Consider the following 22,891-nt stretch of genomic DNA (forward strand, 5'->3'; position numbering starts at 1 on the left):
TAGGCATCATCTGTAGGTACACAGGAGCATGCAAGTTCCCAGTTTGAGAATTTTATGAAAGCAGAAATCTGGCCTTATTTACTTTCTTTGAGCATTCCTTCTGGTATGTAGGTTTTCAAAAGTATTTTCTTAATAAGTAGATAAGAAGGTAAAAAACAGATCTCAGATTTTTATGTTTTTGAGACTATTAATGAGAATCAAAAAAATGAAAGTTAATGAGGCCCTTTCCATATATATGTATATATGATCTGTCAGAATGTCCTCTTTGTTTCTCTGTCCAATGCTAACCTAGTAAATGTAAGTTGAATACATAAGCATTTAATTGTTTCACAAATTCTAGAACATGTTAGAGAAATATGAAAGTTTTAAGACCATACTAATTATAAATATCTCTTTTTATCTTTCAGAGCCCAAACCAGTTCAGATTGTTATTCCTTATGAAAGCCACAGTACCTCTGTAATCTTATTTGTTCAGATGCCTGATATTGGAGTTTTTGATGGCGTACATATTGCAAGTGACCAAGGTCCAAACGTAACCAGACTTTTGAAACAAGACAACAAAATAACTGTTGACAATTTAACCCCAGGCACAGAATATAATTTCTTTGTTTCTACCATCAGTGGGACTAAATTAAGTAATATATATTATGTACCTGCAGTAAAAACATGTAAGTATTTTAGGACTTGCCTAAGGTGCTTCTCGATTTTGATTTGTGTGCCATTTCAAATTAGTACTCTGTGTTCATTGTAATGCAATCAGTTTCAAAGATCCTTTAAAACTATTGCAAAAACCTCATTACTGAGCCTGATCTATAATTGCCTAGTATACAGATAAAGCTAACCTTGTTTAAAATTGAGAGATCATGAAGTTTTTCTTATCTGTTACCTAAAAACCACATGTGCATATTAATTGGAACTTTCAATGACTTAATCCAAGAGTGAGGAATGTGAGTAATTTTTAGGTAAATTATGAAAACTAGACCATACTTTGTGAGTCTGAGAGCCCTGATAATGTCTCTTAAAGCACGTGATAAGTGTATACTTATCATGTACACTCCCCATGCTGCCGTTTGTCTAGAAAAAAACAAGTGCATATTTTCTTAATCTCTTTGAATATTTTAAATTACTATGTATAATATGTGTACATACCAATACTTTACATTTTGAGATTCACATTGCTTTTAATTTAAGTCACAAAAATTCTACAAATTTCGAACATTTGGAATACTTGAAATTTGACCCCACCATAGTCTAATCTTGGGACCCAAGACTGCTCAGGCTCCAGGGATGGGATGGCAGCCCAGGTCAGAGAGGTTGGAGGGATAAACATGGCTTTTTTTCCGTTTCTTTAATTGCATGCTGATAGTATGTTGGAGTATAATAGATTTGCGATATTGTTCTTGTTTTCAGTGTTCAGCCTCCTGGTTCAGTGACGATATGTATGGGTATATCATAGCTATTCTCTTTTGGGTTCTTTTGCCTTGGAAGTTATTGCAGAAGCTTGAGCAAAGTTCCAAGTGCTGAATGTTAGTTCTTTGTGGATGGATGGATGATGGATGGGTGGAAGGAACAAAAATAATCCTGTGGATTATATATTACAGATATAGATTTCTGTATATATGTTAGTCCACACACACCTTCTAATTCATTCTTGGCCCTTCAGTTTTTTGTTTTTTTTGAACTGTATGTTTGAATTCTCAGAGTTTCTTTTTGTGTTATAAATTAGTTCATATGTATCCTTTTTTGTTTGTTTTTCCCAGAAGGGCCATCACATGCTATGGTCTTCCTCTGTGTGGGTGACTTCACTTTGTGTGTAATCCTCCAAGGTCCATCCCTGTGGCAACCAGTGGCATTATTTCATGTGTTTTTTTATGGCTGAGTAATATTCCATTGTATACACACACCACATCTTCTTTGAGTTTGAATGGGGTGGTGGGCATTTTGCTGGTTCTGTGTTTTAGCTATCGTTAAGTAGTGCTGCAGTGAATGTTGGGGTGTCTGTGTCTTATTGAATTATGGTTTTCTTGGGATATAGGCCCAGGTGTGGGAATGTCAAATTCTAGGCTTAGCACTCTCTTTTTTTTTTTTTCCTGGCATTAGGAGACTGTCTTTTATTGTGACTGTGCCAATGTATATACGCACCAACAGTGTATGTGGGTTCCCTTTCCTCCAGGCTTTCTCCTTCATTTATTGTTTGTAGACTTGTGAGGATGGCTATTATGACTGGTGAGATATGATTTCTCATTGTAATTTTGATTGGCATTCCTGTAATAATTAGGGATGCTGAGCATCTTGTCCTTTGGTAGTTTGGATTGTTTTTCTTTTTTCCTTAAATGGAGTGAGGAAATTTTACCGGTTGCAATTGGCTTTGTAAAAGTCGGCAGTGTTTGGAATTTATTTCTGTTATATCTGCCCCAGGACATTTCCTGGGGGCAGCTGTCATTAGCAGCCACCCAGGCCCTGTGAATTGGAAGTGGAAGTGTTAGTCTCTTAGTTGTGTCCAACTCTTTGCAACCCTATGGATTGTAGCCTGCCAGGCTCCCCTGTCCATAAATTCTCCAGGGAAGAATACTGGAGTGGGTTGTTGTTCCCTTCTCCAGGGGATCTTTCCAACCGAAGGATCAAACTCTTGGTCTCCTGAATTGCAGCCAGATTCTTTATCATCTGAGCCACCAGGGATTGGAGGTTCCAGTAAGCACTTGTCAAGTTGTAGTTACAGAAAATGTCCACAAGGCGACAGCATAGCCTTAGGGAAAGTCCTGGGCTGTAAATTAGAGCAAACACCCAAGGGCTTCTGTCTTACTACTTTCTTCTTCTAAAGCTTCAACCCCCTGTATGGACTAATCCCAACCTGGACCACATCACTCTGCAGAGGATGCTTAGGTGCCTGAGCTTAGGAGGCTGCACTCTCAGGAAGGAAGCTTGAGCTGGAAACCTAAGCACCAACAGATGTGGAGGCTAGGTGACTTTTCCAAGGTCCCCAAGGACAGAGGGTCAGGCCACCATCCTTTGGGTGCACTATGGACTCTGGTCCCAGACAGAGCAAACCATTCAGTACAGGCTTAAGAGAAGACTGAATTAAAGACACCCTGCCTGACTGTCTTGACCTCCCCACAGTCCAGTCTCAGGCTCCAGGGATAGGATAGCAGCTCAAGTCAGGGAGGTCAGAGGGGAAAAACTAGGCATGGCTTTTTTTCCTTTTCCTTTTCTTTAATTTCAGGCTGATGGTATGTCGGAGTGTAGTTGATTTCTAATGTGCTTCTTGTCTGTACAACCGCCTGGTTCGATTATGGTGTGAGAACCAGGTCAGTTCATGGATATGAACACATACAAACAGCAGACCTACTCATTTGGATTCTGTTGCCATAGAGGTTATTGCAGAAGGTCGAGCAGAGTTCCCTGTGCTGAACATCAGGTCCTTCGGGATAGAAGGAATGATGATAATCCTTGTGGATTATCTATTACTAATACAGATTTCTGTGTGTATGTTAGTCGTGCATGAATGTGTGCGTGCATGCTCAGTTGCTTCAGCCGTGTCCAACTTTTTGCAACCCTATGGCTATAGCCCTCCAGGCTCCTCTGCCCATGGGATTTTCCAGGCAAGAATACTGCAGTGGGTTGCCATGCCCTCCTGCAGGGGATCTTCCCGACCCAGGGAATGAACCCACATCTCCTGCTTTGGCACTTGGATTCTTTACCACTGAGTCACTGGAGACCCCCATGTGTTAGTCCTGACCTCCTAATTCACCCCTGGCCTTTTACTTTTTTTTGAACCCTATGTTGAATTCTCAGAATCTCTTAAAACTAGTTTATTTGTATCTCCTTTTCCATTTCGCCTAGATGGGATGTCATATGTCTTCCTCTGTGTGACTGACTTCACTTAGTGTGTCATCCTCCAAGGTCCATCCCTGCGGCGGCCAGTGGCATAATGTCATGTGTTTTTTATGGCTGAGTCATAGTCCATTGTATGCACACACCGCATCTTCTCTGAGCTTGTGTGGGGTGGTGGGCATTTTGCTGGTTCTGTGTTTTGGCTATCATAAGCAGTGCTGTAGTGAATGTTGGGGTGCCTGTGCCTTTTTCAACTATGGTTTTCTTGGGATATAGGCCCAGGTGTAGGAATGTCATATCCTAGGCTTAGCTTTCTTCATTGTTTTTTCCTGGCTTTCAGAGACTGTTCTATATGGTGACTGTGCCAATGTATATTTCCATGGACAGTGTATGTGGGTCCCTTTCCTTCAGGGCTTCCATGGTGGCTTGGTGGTAAAGAATCCATCTGCTGATAGAGGAGACACAGGTTTGACCCCTGGATGGGGTAGATCCCCTGGAAAAGCAAATGGCAACCTCCTCCAGTATTCTTATCTGGCAAATCCCATGGAGAGAGGAGCCTGGTGGGCAACGGTTCATAAGGTCACAAAGAGCTGGACATGACTGAGCACACACGTGCATCCAGTTGATATAGAAATTGATGGCAAGTAGTAATAAATGCCATACAAAAATTGCATGGTGTCCTAAAATCATTATATTTCTGACTATAAATGTAAATAAGTTGCAAGGTTCTTAATGATTTGCTCTTCCTGATTACACATCTTTACATATATTGTTATACCATATTATATTATGTGTCTTTTTCCCCAAAATTGTAATCCTTCCGTTATTGTTTAAACTCAGTTTTTCCACAAAATAATCTCAAACTGATATCATAAGTCATGTTAGTCTAATAGCATTTCAACATATCTATAATCAGCTCAGATATATGTTTATATTTTACTTTTGCTTGTAATTTTTATGTACTTTTTATATTTATATTCTCTGCCTTTTATATTATGAATCATTGTGGGCAACATACTGTTTTACAGTTCTTGTCTTTAAAAATAAGTGATACTTGATCCTCTAACTATATCAATATCACTATATCAGTAGCAGAAATAGTAGTATATAAGACAATACTCTAAAGCTGACATTTTTCAGCTTTTTAAAAACAATTATTTTCCTTTAGCTAGATGAAATCTTTAAAGTGGGAAAACTAAACACTAAAACTCATCAGATAAAATTTGTTCTTAACTTCAGCCAATATTTGGTACAAAGGAATTCTTTTACTTCTTTGTCTAGCCTTCATATTTCTATGTCTGTTGTGTTTTAGTAGTTTCAGAAAGCTTTAATTTCATTTTCCTCCTTTGAATATTGTGCATTTGCTGCCATGAATTCGCTCTCACATAGTTTTTGCTGTAGCATCAGAGTTAGCTGCATGTAATGGTGTTTCCAGTGACTCTGAGTACAATTGATGATCATATTTTATAAGCTGTTATATGTATAAACAACTATTTTTAATTAGTTGATTAGTAGATAATTCATTAATAAACTACATTGTCCTTTTTGTGTGTGTGTTGTGCTTTTTACTCTCTTTGAAGGGACAAATAAAAGAAAAAGCTGGTTGGTTAGAAAACATCCAGGAGCAATTTAGTGTTTTATGTGTTTTGCATAGGTCTGGAAGCACCATCAAATATCCATGAGGGCAATGTTACGGACTCTTCCATTGAAATTCTCTGGAGTCGAGCTGTTGGGAATTTTCAGCATTATGAAATCACATGCATAAACTGTGCTGCTGCTTTCATGGTACGTTAGAAGGGACTCTCAGAGGAATTAAACTTTCATGCTGAAACCAATATTACTCATGCTTACATCAGATCAGATGATCTGGCGTGCTACAGTCCATGAGGTCACAGAGTCGGACACGACAACAGCATGTTGGATAGTAAAATTAAATAACCCCCAATCTTTTTTTCTTTTTTTGCTTGTGTTTGATTGTGGAATGTTTCTTAAATGAACACTTGGTAAGTTATTCTTTTGGATTGTCAGGTCCAGAAGGTATCTCAAGAAGCTGCAATCTTCTGTAATCTGGATCCTGCCACAGTGTACACCTTTTCAATTCGCACTGAAAAAGAAGGTTTTAAAGACAGCTCTCCCTACACAAAAGAAATACAGACAGGTACAGCTTGTGTAAGCATTTTTGGTATTATTTTAATGTTCAATTTTTTAAAAGTTTCCACTTTTCAAAAATACTTTATTAATATAATCAGAAGGATTCCATAAAAATGCTTTGTTTTATATATTATTTTCTTTTTTAAAGAAAAATTTATTTAGCCAGGTTTCATTGACTTGTAACATTTTATAAGTTTCAATGTTCATATATTCATTTGGTTCTTTTAGAGAAAAGTTAGTAAATAGTTCATTCTTTACAAATTTTCTTTATGGGCAGGCAGTATTGCCTCTTGTCTCTTTTTCTACTTCCCCTTGTATGAATTAGAAGAACCTCATTTGTTATGTGTATTTCCAGACAATAGAGTTGCTAACTGCCTGGGTTCTGTCCAGAGTCTCCCTTTGTGATTTAATGTTTCCATTGTTCAGTTAAACAGACAATGGAGTGTGCCATTTCCCCAGTGTTAGCAACTTATTCCCAGTGGCAGATGGTGACTTATTCCATGGTAGTCAGATGAAATAAAGGATAATTGGAAAGGGTGTATGCAAAATGTGTACATTTTCAAATTTAGGTGAAGTAAAATTGTCAGCTATTCTACTAAAATAACTATTTTAGTTATTCTTGACACTGATGGCATGGGAAGATTGATTGACTTATGTATTTAGAAACTGGTCAGGTCTGGTGTTCCTTTATTGTAATAATAAAGAACGGAAATGAGAGAGAATATCTTGGTAGTTTTTTTTACTTTCCCACACGTGGAAGAATTTTAAAGGAGAAATAAAATATATGTTATATACTATATTAACATTTTTCTTCAGAAAAATAAGGGTAATATTTCATATTTAGATGGCAATGAACTTTCCTGTTGACTGACCTTGTTACTATTTGGTATTTAACTAGAATGATGCCTTGAAAATCTTTATAGGCATTTCTGAGGTTGGTGGTTACACTAAACCAAGATATAACCTCTTTCTACATTATGCTACTGCTACTGCTACTGCTAAGTCGCTTCAGTCGTGTCCAACTCTGTGCGACCCCATAGACTGCAGCCTGCAGGGTAAATACTGAGTACAACACTGCTGGGATACATATAAGTTGTATTTCAAAGTTTAAAATGATTCTTGCTGGTTTTTTTTTTTTTTTCACTCTCTTGACTTTTAACTTCTCATATCTACCAGGAGGAATAAAAGGAATATCTTGGTTACCCTCAGAGTTTGCAGAGTCAAAGAAATCCAAAGCAGTTTTAAAATAGGTGCTTTGTATGGTAGAAAATGTTATTTTATGTGTATGTTTTAAACGATATAGCCCCAAGTGCGGTTGAATTTATGAATCATAGTAGGAATTCAGATGCAGTAACCCTTAGTTGGCCTTCAGCCAGAAGTCTTCTCGATGGATATATTATTTCAATATCCAGCAAAAGCTTAATGAAAGAAGAAATCCTGCCTTCCACAAAAAGGTATGAAAACATTAAAAAGAGATTATGTTAAGTTACATGAAACACAAGATTAACATTTTATATGTGCTTTTAGAAAGCTGTTTTAGTAGTGTAGTATAAATAGAAATTATAAGAGTTTGCAGGACAACTTTTTGGACTGTAGTGTGATTAGAATAACTAAATCTGATGTACAGTGCTAAATTATGTATGTGGATAGATAGTAATGAATTAATTCAGGATATCATCATGCTTGTATGCATGACATATACACTTTTTGACATAAATTTCTCCACTTAAGAAGCTATGATTTCCAAATAGCCACTTGTGTTTAAGCATAGAAAATTGTGTTCATAATAGAAAATAAAAAAAAAAAATGCATAAAATTCCAAATGTTTCTGAGCTAAATATCTTAATGGGTGATTTTTCTTTAATGTGTAGGACATTCACATTTAACAGACTTTCTCCGGGGACTGATTTTTTAATTAGCATTATAGCTACTAAGGGACTAAAGAGAAGCCATCCTACTGTCCTCATGGTTAGCACTTGTAAGTTCATTTTATATTTAATTAACTTTTCAGGGGTTAAGGGAAAATAAGGGAAATTGTTGTGTTTAAAGTCAATAACTAGTTGTGTGGTGTGCAGGCACAGTTGTGTCTGACTCTGCGACTCCATGGACTGCAGCGCACCAGGCTCCTGTCCATGGAATTTTTCAGGCAAGAATACTGGAGTGGGTTGCCATTTCCTTCTCCAGGGGGCTCTTCCCAATCCAGGAATCAAACCTATGGCTCTTGCATCTCCTGTATTGGCAGACAGATTCTTTACCACTGGAGTCACCTGGGAAGCCCCAATATCTAGTTAACCATCAGTTAAAATAGAAGTGGTTTATGACACTATGGCTTGAAGAGATGGGGCATTTCACTTACATGGAGAACGCCTGAATTATAGTTCTTTCTCTGTCATTTATTGTGACCTTGGGCAAAACTATGAAGCTCTCACCTAAACAATGAGAATAATTATTCCTGCCTGGGTATAAACTCTTGTTGCTAAAATCAAATGCAAAGCTTTTTGTGAAAAGTTCAGAGTACTCTAAAACCCTAAGATATTGTCATCATGAAATACTTCGTATTTTTCTAATATTTTGACTATATCTATTAACATTTTATGAAAAACGAAACTCTGAAGCTAGAAAAAATAGATGGTGCTGTCTTTTCAATTGCATTTATTGGGTTCAGTTTGCATCCTCTGACCTCGTTAGCATCGCTACATGTCTGCCTGCCCTGAACACACACGGATGTTCCAAAGCGCCCTGTTACTTGTGGGTCACAATCACACGGATGTGTGCTCAGGTACCCATGCCTGAGTGTGAGAGGAGGCTTCATAGCAGGGTTTGCCATGTGGAGGGAGGGAAAGCACTGGAAAATGCAGCAATAGTCAAAACAATTCTGGAAAATAAACTAAAAAAGTGTGAGTATTTATCGTACCCCAGCATGGTGACTGTGCTGTGCTAAGTTGCGTCAGACTCTATGCGACCCTATGAACTGTAGCCACCAGTTTCCCTGTCCATGGGATTCTCTAGGCAAGAATACTGGCACGGATTGCCAGTCCCTTCTCCAGGGGATCTTCCTGACCCAGGGATCGAACCTGCGTGTCTTACATCTAACCTGCATTGGTAGGCAGGTTCTTTACCACTAGTGCTACCTGGGAAGCCCAGGTGCTTAAGTTACTGTGTTTAATCTCCCTGGGTGACCTAAACTGTAGGTTAAGGTTCAGAGGTGTGAGATTTAACCCAGGTATCTAACTCTCAGACTGAGAAGACACTCTGCTGCCTCTCACAAAGATCATCCTAAAACATCAGAAATAGGTGAGCAAAGGCATTAAAAAAAAAAAAGCCTTTGTATTGTTTTGTCTCAGGGAAAGCACCTTAGATCTCTGCTTAGATTTGTTTGTGTTATTATCATTGTTACTGTTGTCATTGCCATTGTCATCCTGCCGTCACTCTGGTTATCACAGAGTGCTTGTTCTTTGTCAGGAACTTTGCTAAGCACTTTCTGTGCTATTTGTCACTTAGTTCTCAATCATGACCTTCACAACCTTCATTCTACCTATCATGATGAGATACATTTTTCTTTTTTTACAGATGAGGAAACTGAGGTTTAGAGAATTTCAGTAGATTCTTCAGGATGATAGAGCTTCAAACCCACATTTCCCTGACATCACATTCTGTCCTTGTAACCACTCTGCTTTAGTGGAAAGGCCACTATGACATAGGAAGGACTCTGCCTCTCCCGTTCTTGACTCTTTGGCTTTGTATCACTATTCTACTTGGACCTCAAGCTCATTGTTTCTACCCTGGGATTAACAGTACATTCTGCGTTTTAAGAGATTTTTTGCTTGGCTATGTTTTCCCAAACAAACCGGGCAACCTTCCCCCTGTCCCCACACTCTCCCCACTTTACAATTTGACTTTTGTCTTCCACTGTCAATTAATAGTTTTTGGTCTTTTTATGCCTCTCCTTTTTTGCAAGCCACCTCAAATCCATTTGGAAGCAGATGGAATATTAATAATTATATGAAATAAACCTAGATATATCATGGGAATATGGGGGGATGGTAAGATATTAATAATTCCAGCTGAAAGAGAATATGCATAAAAGAAAAATAGAGTGAAAAGGATTGTCAATCAGTGACACAGGTTTAAATTTACCACTGATTGAATTCTTATAAACTTAAATCTATAAGTAAGGAAAAAAAATTCCTATAAAATTTGAATTTTAGAGATGAGATTATTCCAATAAAATTTTAGCATTATATTTCTTCCAGTTAAGGAAAGAAATGCCTCACTTCAGTTTGAAATATAAATTAGAAATAGGGACGTACTACTGATTTGAAAAATAAGTTTCTAGAACCTCCTCAGATAAAGTGTTTAAAGGGAAAAGGAGTTTGGAAACTTAAGGGGGTTAGATAGATCTCTTAATTTATGCAGTGCATAAAATTCTCAGTTAAAAATCTCACTTCTTTTTTTTTTAATTAATTTATTTATTTTAGTTGGGGGCTAATTACTTTACAATATTGTAGTGGTTTTTGCCATACATTGACATGAATCAGCCATGGGTTTACATGTGTTCCCCATCCTGAACCCCCTCCCACCTTCCTCCCCATCCCATCCCAAATCTCACTTCCAATAATTTCATACTGAATTCTGCTATGAGAAAAATAAATATGAAATCCATAATTTTATTGTGAAAAAAGGCTTTCTAGAAAATTTTTTCCTCTTCCACCACTGTAGAGATGCAAAGACTGAGACTCTCACATAGTGCTAAAGCTGACTAGAATAACCTAAGTATCCTGCCTCTCTTCCATAGTGTGAGGGTCAAGGTTATCAGTCCAGTGTAGATAACATGATGATAGAAATGTTTGCTTATTTGTTTTTAAGATTTCTTTTCCTATTTTATTTCCTTGTCCTAGATCCAGACCCACCATCAGATTTACTGATTTTGGGGCAGGAAGAAAGCACAATATATTTGTCTTGGAAACTCCCACAAGGAGGTTTTGAGAAGTTTCAGGTAAAGTTGTGTCATGCAAACTTGATGTTTTTTGAAGTCTTTATTTCACTCTTTTTTGTCCTTCATTTTACATTAATAGCTTAAGAAATTATGATGCCTCTCCTTTACTGTAAGGTTTTCCTCCAAAATAAATTTTCTATTTGTTGCTTTATAAGTACAAAATTGTTATGGGAGTTTTTCAAATTTGCGTAAAAGCTGGTACTTGACTTTAAATGTTTGGGTTTTCCAATGGAGACAGACACATGCATGTGTAGTACAAAGTTGTGAATAAAGAAATGATGGTGCTGAAGGACAATACTTCTGTGACAGCACCGGTTATAGCAAAGATTCCAGAAGTTAAAGCTGGGTGATATGCTACTATCTTCCTTTCAGCTCCATCCTACAGATTTAGTTGAGTGGAGACTTGCAGTCCAGAGGGTAGGAGAGAAAGAGGTACAGAGAGGCTGCTTTTTAATTGTGATATAAATACATGCATTTTTTTGTTTCTCTTTGTTGTTAAAAATGTAACCTGGCATCAAGTGAGGATATATTATATACACCCTACATCCTGCATTGTATGGTTTTTCAGAGTGAGTAAGCTTCTGGAGATAGCATTATTTTTTTCTTTTAAAATTATTTATTTATTTAAAAAATTATTTGTTTGACTGCGCCAGGTCTTCAGTCTTCATTATGGCATGTGGGATCTTTAGATGCAGCTTGTGAACTCTTATCTGCAATATGTGAATTCCTGTGGCACCATGGGGAATCCAGCCCCCTCCTTGCAGTAGGGGCTCAGTGTCTTAGCCACTGGACCACCAGGGAAGTCCTTGGGGATAACACTGTTGCTTTGTAATCTATGGGGGCAAACAAGTTCTCCACACTTTAGTAGTAGTAGGAGATGGTGATTTTAGTTATAAAGAACAGAAAACAACCTAAAATAGTTAAGAAATAAACATTTATTGTATTAATGAAAGAGTGCCTCATGGAGACAAAGGCAAAGACTATAACTGGGTGTTTGGGAAAATCAGAATCAGATATTTAAGGCCATTGAGACCACAGGGATTGTTTTCTTAAAGTCTGTCTACTTCTTTCTGTTCATTAGCCTTAGTTTATTTTTACTTATTTTTCCTGATGACCAACTTTTTCTGCTAAGCAATCCACGTGATGAATGGAAGAATGCCATGCACAACTTCCAAGCACAAATGGTACATTATGAGCCACAGAAAAGACAGATGCTCCCTAAATTCCCAAGGAAGGGACTGTGATTATTTCAAATATTAGACACCCAGTCCAGTTTCAGTCAACTGTTGTTGCAGGTCCCATGTTGTGTGAAAATGGTGGCTCTGGATCTATGGATGATGGGGGTTATAAAGTCATTAAAATTTGAGCAGATACAACAAAAGGTGTTTCCTGAAAGTGAAAAGCAATATAGAGTTTAATAATTTATAGAATCAATACATCTAAAAGGAACCAGAGCAGTAAAATTGCCAGACACTTGAAATGAACTAATTAGTACATCTGAGTTTTATATCCGAGTATGAATTTCTTAACAATTACAGTTCATAATGAGAAATAAGATAATAGTTATTATATGATAGACATAAAAAGAATCCATATTTATTTATTTATAGTAGCTGGTACTAAAGACAAAGAGGGTAGTAGGCAGAATGATGACCTTCCAAAGATCCAGCCTAATTCACAGAACCTGAAATATGTTATATTACATGGTAAAGGGGAAGCAGATGGAATTAAATTGGCTAATTAGCAGGTTTTAAAATAGAGAGATTATAGAGAGTCTGGCTCCAGATGGTGGAGTAGGAAGACCCTGAGCTCTCCTCCTCCCATAGATACGTGAAAACTACAACTACATATAGAATAACTATCTCTGAGAGTCACGTAATGACTAGCAGAACAGATTTTCTACAATTCAGAATATAAAGAGTAGGCCACATTGAGATGGGTAGGAGGGGCAGAGATGCAGTCTAGTTAGAACCCACACGCCCTGTGGGGTAACCCACAAGTGGGGAGTACTGTTCCAACCAACTCCCCCTTGAGGAGTGAGGGGCCTGAGCCCCGTGGAAGGCTCCTCAGCCTGGGGGAGCTGCATGGGTAAGAGACACATGACATCTGGCTTTGAAAACCAGCAGGGCTTATATCTGGGAAATCCAGAAGGCTGTGAAATATCGAGACCCTCCTCTTGAAGAGCTCTCACACAAACTCACTGATTCTGAGTCCCAGGGAAGAGGCAGTAGCTTGAAAAACAGCTAGATCATAAGAGAAGGTTCGTTGACTAGGGTGTGTGCTGGAAGGGCAGGGATCTGGTGGAACTTTCTTTGGGAATGGAAGTACTGGTAGGTGCAGGTTTTTTTTTTTTTTTTTTTCCTAAACTCTCCTTCCACCTAGCTAGGCAGGTGCTGGCAGACACCATTTCTATCACTCTCAGTCAAACTAACCAACACCATGGGCCCTGCCCCAGTATTCCCTGAGGGTCAGTCCTGCTCATCCATCCACCATGGCTAGATTCTCCAAAGTGACTCCTAACCTGTTCCGTATAGCAGGTGGATTTGGATGGCACCAGTGCCCCCCTAAGCAACCCCCACCTGGGGGATCAGTTCTGTCCAACAGTATACTTGCAGCAGTTGTAACTGGGCCTCACAGCTAGTCACACTGGGAACTGGTCCCACCCACCAGTGAGCCTGCAGTGAACGTGGCCCAACCACAAAAGGAGGGCACACACAGCTCACATGAAAGATACTCCAGGGGCATCTGGCTTTGGTGATCAGGGAGGACCATGCCACTGAGCATCACAGAAAACTTTCTAAATAAAGCCACTATTTCAAGACTGGGAGATGTAACTGCTATAACTGATTGTTGTTGTTCAGTCACTAAGTCGTGTCCAGCTCTTTGCTACCCCATGAACTGCAGCACACCAGACTTCCCTGTCCTTTACTGTCTCCCGAAATTTGCTCAAACTCATGTCCATTGAGTCAGTGATATCATCCAACCGTCTCATCCTCTGTCGCCCTCTTCGCATCTTGTCCTCAATCTTTCCCAGATCAGGGTCTTTTCCAGTGAGTGGGCTCTTGGCTTCAGGTAGCCAAAGTATTAGAGCTTCAGGGTCAGCCTTTCCAATGAATATTTGGAATTGATTTCCTTTAGGATTGACTGGTTTGATCTTTTGCTGTCCAAGGGATTCTCAAAAGTCTCTTCTCTAGCACCACAATTCAGAAGCATCAATTCCTTGATGCTTCGAAAGCATCAATTCTATTTGTTAGGTAAAGCTAATAAATAGAAACAAACACAGTTAGGAAAACTTGGAGGACAATGACAAACCTTTCAAATGAAAGAACAAGACAAGACTTCAGAAAAGAATTCAATGAAATGGAGACAAACAATTTAACAAAAGGGCATTGAAAGTAATAGTCATAAAGATGTGCACTGAACTGAGGTGAAGAACTGATGGATACAGTGATAACTTGAACAAAGAGGTAGAAAATATAAAGAAGAACTGGTAAGAATTAAAGACTGCAATAACTGAAATTTAAAATACACTGGAGAGAAAGTGTATAGCATAGCATAATTAATAAAATTAAAACATTTAAAATCAGTGCAGCCATTATGAAAAACAGTATAAAGTTTCCTTAAAAAATTAATAAAACTACCATATAATCTATATATCCCACTTCTGGATATTTATTCAAGGATAAAAATACTGTGAAAACTTACATACACTTCTATGTTCATCACAGCATTATTTACAGTAATCAAGATATGGAAACAACCTTGGTGCCATCAAAAGATGATGGATAAAGAGGATGTGATATGTGTGTGTGTGTGTGTGTGTGTATAAATATATCTATATATATATCATGAAATACCACTCAGCCATAAAAATGAGATCTTGCCATTTACAGCAACATGGATGGACCTTGAAATCTTATGCTAAATTAAATGTCAGAGGGAGAAAAGAACAGCATGATTTCACTCATATATGGAATATAAAAACAAACAAAGAAGCAAAACAAAAATAAACAAACAAACCAAGCCAAACTATCTGGAGATACCTGGAACAGAGTACTTGTTACCAAGTGGAACAAGTAGGAGGGGAGTGTGAAATGGACGAAGAGGGTGAGTTGTATGGTGACAGATACTAAGCTTTTGGTGGTGAGCCCATTGTACCATATACCGAAGAAGAAATACAACATTTTACACATGATATTTATGTTAACATTATAAACCAATATTATCAATAACATTTTTTAAATAAAAAAAAATAAAAATAAAATACACTGGAGAGAATCAACAGTGCATTAGAGGATACAGAAGAATGGATCAGCAGTCTGAAAGACAGGGTAGCAGAAATCACCAACAGGACATAAAAGGAATTTTTTAAAATGGGGGTAACTTAAGGAATGTCTGCAACAACATTAAGCATACCAATATTTACTTTTTTTAAGGGGTCCCAGTAGGAGAAAGAAAGTTCCAGGAGACCTATTTGAAGAAATTACAGCTGAGACAAATTTTAACCTGGTAAAGGAACCAAGTCCAGAAAACACAGACACCCAAGCAAGATGAACTCGAAGAGACTCACATGAAGACACATTATAATTAACATGTCAGAAGTTAGAAATTTAAAAGCAGCAAGAGAAAAACTTGAAAGGGAACCCTCCTTTCAACTGATTAATTCTTAGCAGAAACTTTATAGGCCAAAAGGGATTAGCATAATATATTAAAAATACTGAAAGAAAAAACTTACAACCAATAATACATTATTTGGCAAGGTTATTAATCAGAAATTAGGAAAGATAAAAAGTTTCCCAAACAAGCAAAAGCTAAAGAAATTTATCACCGCTAAAGTAGCCTTACAGATTTCAGTGGTGGTCCAGTGGTTTAAGAATCTGCTTGCCAATGCAGGGGACATGGGTTCAATCCCTGGTCCAGGAAGATTCCACATGCCATGGGGCAACTAAGCCTCTCCCTTGTCACACAGCCATTTGAGTGCTCTTTCTTAAAAGTACTAATAAAATAAAATATCATTCTTTTGCTTAAGAGTTTCCTTATCATGGCTTACAAGGCTCTGCCTGTCCCTGGTGAGCCCACTACAGCTCCTCCATTCTTTTACATCTCAGGGAAGGACCATGTCCTAAAATCACTTGCTCAGTTATCTTTGATTCTTCCCATTCCCTCATCCCTCAGTCTATCAGTGGGTTCTGCCACTTCTGCCTCTGAAGTGGATCCTTAATGTGTCCAGCTCTCTTTATCTCCACTATACCACCCTCATCCTCATTTATTACTGAGACCAACAGCCTAGTGGACAGATGACAATCTCTTACCTCCTCTTTTTTTTTTTTTCTTTTAAAATGTGTGTATGTGAGTGCTCAGTCATGTTTGACTCCCTGGACTGTAGCCTGCCAGGCTCCCCTGTCCAAGGGATCCTCTAGGCAAAAATACTGGAGTGAGTTGCCATATCCTTCTCCAGGAGATCTCTCCAACGCAGAGATTGAACCCATATCTCTTGGGTCTCCTGCATAGGCAGGTAGACTCTGTACCACTGTAACACCTGGGAAGCCCCCACCTTTTTTAAAATTAATTAATTTTAATTGGAGGCTAATTACTTTATAATATTGTAGTGATTTTTGCCATACATTGACATGAATCAGCCATGGTGTACATGTGTCCCCCATCCTGAACCCCTCTCCCACCTCCCTCCCCATCCCATCCCTCAGGGTCATCCCAGTGCACCAGCCCTGAACATCCTGTCTCATGCATCAAACCTGGACTCGCAATCTGTTTCACATATGGTAATATACATGTCAAAGCTATTATCTCAAATCATCCCACCCTCGCCTTCTCCTAGAGTGTCCAAAAGACTGTTCTATACATCTGTGTCTCTTTTGCTGTCTTGCATATAGGGTCATCGTTACCATCTTTCTAAATTACAGGTATATGTATTAGTATACTGATTGGTGTTTTTTATTCTGGCTTACTTTACTCTGTATAATAGGCTCCAGTCTCATTCACCTCATTAGAACTGATTCAAATGCATTCTTTTTAATGGCTGAGTAATATTCCATCACATATATGTACCACAGCTTTCTTATCCATTAGTCTGCTGATGGACACCTATGTTGCTTCCATGTCCTGGCTATTGTAAACAGTGCTGCGATGAACATTGGAGTACACATATGTCTCTTTCAATTCTGGTTTCCTCTGTGTGTATGCCCAGCAGTGGGATTGCTGGGTCATATGGCAGTTCCATTTCCAGTTTTTTAAGGAATCTCCACACTGTTGTCCATAGTGGCTGTCCTAGTTTGCATTCCCACCAACAGTGTAAGATGGTTCTCTTTTCTCCACACCCTCTCCAGCATTTATTGTTTGTAGACTTTTTGATAACAGCCATTTTGACCAGCATGAGATGGTATCTCATTGTGGTTTTGATTTTCATTTCTCTGATAATGAGTGATGTTGAGCATCTTTTCTTGTGTTTGTTAGCCATCTGTATGTCTTCTTTGGAGAAATGTCTGTTTAGTTCTTTGGCCCATTTTTTGATTGGGTCATTTATTTTTCTGGAATTGAGCTGCTGGAGCCGCTTGTATATTTTTGAGATTAATTCTATGTCAGTTGCTTCATTTGCTATTATTTTCTCCCATTCTGAAGTCTGTCTTTTCACCTTGCTTATAGTTTCCTTCATTGTGCAAAAGCTTTTAAGTTTAATTAAGTCCCATTTGTTTATTTTTTTCTACGATTTCTTTCCATTATTCTAGGAGGTGGGTCATAGAGGATTCTGTTGTGATTTATGTCAGAGAGTGTTTTGCCTATGTTTTCCTCTAGGAGTTTTATAGTTTCTGGTCTTACGTTTAGATCTTTAATCCATTTTGAGTTTATTTTTGTGTATGGTGTTAGGAAGTCTTCTAGTTTCATTCTTTTACAAGTGGTTGACCAGTTTTCCCAGCACCACTTGTTAAAGAGATTGTCTTTAATCCATTGTATATTCTGGCCTCCTTTCTCAAAGATAACGTGTCCATAGGTGCATGGATTTATCTCTGGGCTTTCTATTTTGTTCCATTGATCTATATTTCTCTCTTTGTGCCAGTGCCATACTGTCTTGATGACTGTAGCTTTGTAGTATAGCCTGAAGTCAGGCAGGTTGATTCCTCCAGTTCCATTCTTCTTTCTCAAGATTGCTTTGGCTATTCGAGGTTTTTTGTATTTCCATACAAATTGTGAAATTATTTGTTCTAGTTCTCTGAAAATGCCGTTGGTAGCCTGATAGGGATTGCATTGACTCTATAGATTGCTTTGGGTAGTATACTCATTTTCACTATATTGATTCTTCCGATCTATGAACATGATATATTTCTCCATCTATTTGAGTCCTCTTTGATTTCCTTCATCAGTGTTTTATAGTTTTGTATATTATAGGTCTTTTGTTTCTTTAGGTAGATTTATTCCTAAATATTTTGTTCTTTTCATTGCAATGGTGAATGGAATTGCTTCCTTAATTTCTCTTTCTGTTTTCTCATTGTAAGTGTATAGGAATGCAAGGGATTTCTGTGTGTTAATTTTATATCCTGCAACTTTACTATATTCATTGATTAGCTCTAGTAATTTTCTGGTGGAGTCTTTAGGGTTTTCTATGTAGAGGATCATGTCATCTGCAAACAGTGAGAGTTTTACTTCTTTTCCAATCTGGATTCCTTTTATTTCTTTTTCTTCTCTGGTTGCTGTGGCTAAAACTTATAAAACTATGTTGAATAGTAGAGGTGAGAGTGGGCACCCTTGTCTTGTTCCTGACTTTAGGGGAAATGCTTTCAACTTTTCACCATTAAGGATAATGTTTGCTGTGGGTTTATCATATATGGCTTTTATTATGTTGAGGTCTGTTCCTTCTATTCCTGCTTTCTGGAGGGTTTTTTTTTTTTATCATAAATGGATGTTGAATTTTGTCAAAGTCTTTCTCTGCATCTATTGAGATAATCATATGGTTTTTATCTTTCAATTTGTTAATGTGGTGTATCAGATTGATTGATTTGTGGATATTAAAGAATCCTTGCATCCCTGGGATGAAGCCCACTTGGTCATGATATATAATCTTTTTAATATGTAGTTGGATTCTGTTTGCTAGAATTTTATTGGGGATTTTTGCGTGTTGAGGATTCTTCTATGTTCATCAGTGATACTGGCATGTAGGTTTCTTTTTCTGTGGCATCTTTGTCTGGTTTTCATATTAGGGTACTGGTGGCCTCATAGAATGAGTTTGGAAGTTTACCTTCCTCTGCAATTTTCTGGAAGATTTTGAGTAGGATAGGTGTTAGTTCTTCTCTAAATTTTTGGTAGAATTCACCTGTGAAGCTGTCTGCTCCTGGGCTTTTGTTGGCTGGAAGATTTCTGATTACAGTTTTGATTTCCGTGCTTGTGATGGGTCTGCTAAGATTTTATATTTCTTCCTGGTTCAGTTTTGGAAAGTTGTACTTATCTAAAAATTTGTTCATTTCTTCCAAGTTTTCCATTGGCATATAGTTGCTGATTGTAGTCTCTTATGATCCTTTGTATTTTTGTGTTGTCTCTTGTGATTTCTCCATTTTCATTTCTAATTTTGTTGATTTGATTCTTCTCCCTTTTTTCTTATGATGAGTCTGGCTAATGGTTTGTCTATTTTATTTATCTTCTCAAAGAACCAGCTTTTAGTTTTGTTGATTTTTGCTATGGTGTCCTTTGTTTCTTTTTCATTTATTTCTGCCCTAATTTTTATGATTTCTTTCCTTCTACTAACCGTGGAGTACTTCATTTCTTCCTTTTCTAGTTGCTTTAGGTGTAGAGTTAGGTTATTTATTTGATTTTTCTCTTGTTTCTTGCGATAAGCTTGTACTGCTATGAACCTTTCCCTTAGCACTGTTTTACTGAGTCACATAGGTTTTGGCTTCTTGTATTTTCATTTTCATTCATTTCTATGCATATTTTGGTTTCTTTTTCGATTCCTTCTGTGATTTGTTGGTTATTCAGAAGGGTGTTGTTTAACCTCCATGTGTTTGTATTTTTAATAGTTTTTTCCCTGTTCAGTTCAGTTCAGTCGCTCAGTCGTGTCCGACTCTTTGCAACCCCATGAATTGCAGCATGCCAGGCCTCCCTGTCCATCACCAACTCCAGGAGTTTGGACCCATGGGTTTGGACCCATGTCTATCGAGTTGGTAATGCCATCCAACCATCTCATCTTCTGTCGTCCCCTTCTCCTGCCCCCCAATCCTTCCCAGCATTAGAGTCTTTTCCAATGAGTCAACTCTTCGCATGAGGTGGCCAAAGTATTGGAGTTTCAGCTTCAACATCAGTCCTTCCAGTGAACACCCAGGACTGATATCCTTTAGGATGGACTTGTTGGATCTCCTTGCAGTCCAAGGGCCTCTCAAGAGTCTTCTCCAACACCACAGTTCAAAAGCATCAATTCTTCAGCACTCACCATTCTTCACAGTCCAACTCTCACATCCATACATGACCACTGGAAAAACCATAGCCTTGACTAGATGGACTTTTGTTGGCAAAGTAATGTCTCTGCTTTTCAATATGCTATCTAGGTTGATCATAACCTTCCTCCAAGGAGTAAGTCTCTTTTAATTTCATGGCTGCAGTCACCATCAGCAGTGATTTTGCAGCCCAAAAAAATAAAGTCTGGCACTGTTTCCACTGTTTCCCCATCTACTTCCCATGAAGTGATGGGACCAGATGCCGTGATCTCAGTTTTATGAATGTTGAGCTTTAAGCCAGCTTTTTCACTCTCGTCTTTCACTTTCATCAAGAGGCTCTTTAGTTCTTCTTCACTTTCTGCCCATAAGGGTGGTGTCATCTGCATATCTGAGGTTATTGATCTTTCTCCTGGCAATCTTGTTTTCAGCTTGTGTTTCTTCCAGCCCAGTGTTTCTCATGATGTACTCTGCATATAAGTTAAATAAGCAGGGTGACAATATACAGCCTTGACGGACTCCTTTTCCTATTTGGAACCAGTCTGTTGTTCCATGTCCAGTTTTAACTGTTGCTTCCTGACCTGCATACAGGTTTCTCAAGAGACAGATCAGATGGTCTGGTAGTCCCATCTCTTTCAGAATTTTCCACAGTTTATTGTGATCCACACAGTCAAAGGCTTTGGCATAGTCAATAAAGCAGAAATAGATGTTTTTCTGGAACTCTCTTGCTTTTTCAATGATCCATTGGATGTTGGCAATTTGCTCTCTGGTTCCTCTGCCTTTTCTAAAACCAGCTTGAACATCTGGAAGTTCATGGTTCACGTACTGCTGAAGCCTGGCTTGGAGAATTTTGAGCATTACTTACTAGCGTGTGAGATGAGTACAATTGCGCGGTAGTTTTAGCAATCTTTGGCATTGCCTTTCTTTGGGATTGGAATGAAAACTGACCTTTTCCAGTCCTGTGGCCACTGCTGAGTTTTCCTAATTTGCTGGCATATCAAGTGCTGCACTTTCACAGCATCATCTTTTAGGATTTGAAATAGCTCAACTGGAATTCCATCACCTCCACTAGCTTTGTTCGTAGTGATGCTTTCTAAGGCCCACTTGACTTCACATTCCAGGATGTCTGGCTCTAGGTGAGTGATCACACCATTGTGATTATCTGGGTCATGAAGATCTTTTTTGTACAGTTCTTCTGTGTATTCTTGCCACCTCTTCTTAATATCTTCTGCTTCTGTTAGGTTCATACCATTTCTGTCCTTTATCAAGCCCATCGTTGCATGAAATGTTCCCTTGGTATCTCTAATGTTCTTGAAGCGATCTCTAGTCTTTCCCATTCTGTTGTTTTCCTCTATTTCTTTGCATTGATCACTGTGGAAGTCTTTCTTATCTCTCCTTGCTGTTCTTTGGAACTCTGCATTCAGATGGGAATATCTTTCCTTTTCTCCTTTGCTTTTCACTTCTCTTCTCTTCCCAGCTATCTGTAAGGCCTTCTCAGACAGCTATTTTTCTTTTTTGCATTTCTTTTCCATGGGGATGGTCTTGACTCTGTCTCCTGTACAGTGTCATGAACCTCTGTCCATAGTTCATCAGGCACTCTGTCTATCAGATCTAGTCCCTTAAATCTATTTGTCACTTCCACTGTGTAATCCTAAGGGATTTTATTTAGGTCATACCTGCATGGTCTAGTGGTTTTCCCTCCTTTCTTCAATTTAAGTCTGAATTTGACAATAAACAGTTCATGATCTGAGCCACAGTCTGCTCCTGGTCTTGTTTTTGCTGACTGTATAGAGCTTCTCCATCTTTTGCTGCAAATAATATAATCAATCTGATTTCGGTGTTGACCATCTGTTGATGTCCATGTGTGGAGTCTTCTCATATGTTGTTGGAAGAGGGTGTTTGCTATGACCAATATGTTCTCTTGGCAGTACTCTATTAGCCTTTGCCCTGCTTCATTCTGTACTCCCAGGCCTAATTTGCCTGTTACACCAGGTGTTTCTTGATTTCCTACTTTTGCATTCCAGTCCCCTTAATGAAAAGGACATCTTTTTTGGGTGTTAGTTCTGAAAGGTCTTGTAAGTCTTCATAGAACCGTTCAAGTTCAGCTTCTTCAGTGTTACTGGTTGGGGCATAGACTTGGATTACCATGATATTGAATGGTTTGCCTTGGAAACGGACAGAGATCATTCTGTCGTTTTTGAGATTGCATCCAAGTACTGCATTTTGGACTCTTTTGTTGACCATGATGGCTACTCCATTTCTTCTAAGGGATTCCTGCCCACAGTAGTAGATACAATGGTCATCTGAGTTAAATTCCCCCATACCAGTCCGTCTGAGTTCACTGATTCCTAGAATGTCGACGTTCACTCTTGCCATCTCCTGTTTGATCACTTCCAATTTGCCTTGATTCATGGATCTAACATTCCAGGTTCCTATGCAATATTGCTCTTACAGCATCCGACTTTGCTTCTATCACCAG

At 38.4% G+C, this 22,891-nt stretch overlaps 1 protein-coding gene across 1 annotated transcript in view; it reads left to right on the forward strand.

The window, feature by feature from the left end:
• LOC145545638 (tenascin-R-like) overlaps window positions 1-22,891 on the forward strand; it is a 92,342-nt gene that overhangs the window by 50,538 nt on the left and 18,913 nt on the right. Inside the window, exons 14-16 of the mRNA XM_081590483.1 lie at window positions 408-668; window positions 5,486-5,616; window positions 5,860-5,989. Coding sequence (XP_081446609.1) covers window positions 408-668; window positions 5,486-5,616; window positions 5,860-5,989 — 522 coding nt within the window. The remainder of the gene's footprint in view (window positions 1-407; window positions 669-5,485; window positions 5,617-5,859; window positions 5,990-22,891) is intronic.

Source organism: Giraffa tippelskirchi, chromosome 4, assembly GCF_054371585.1.
Source record: "Giraffa tippelskirchi isolate mGirTip1 chromosome 4, T2T-mGirTip1v1.2.pri, whole genome shotgun sequence".
Classification (NCBI taxonomy): Eukaryota; Metazoa; Chordata; class Mammalia; order Artiodactyla; family Giraffidae; genus Giraffa; species Giraffa tippelskirchi.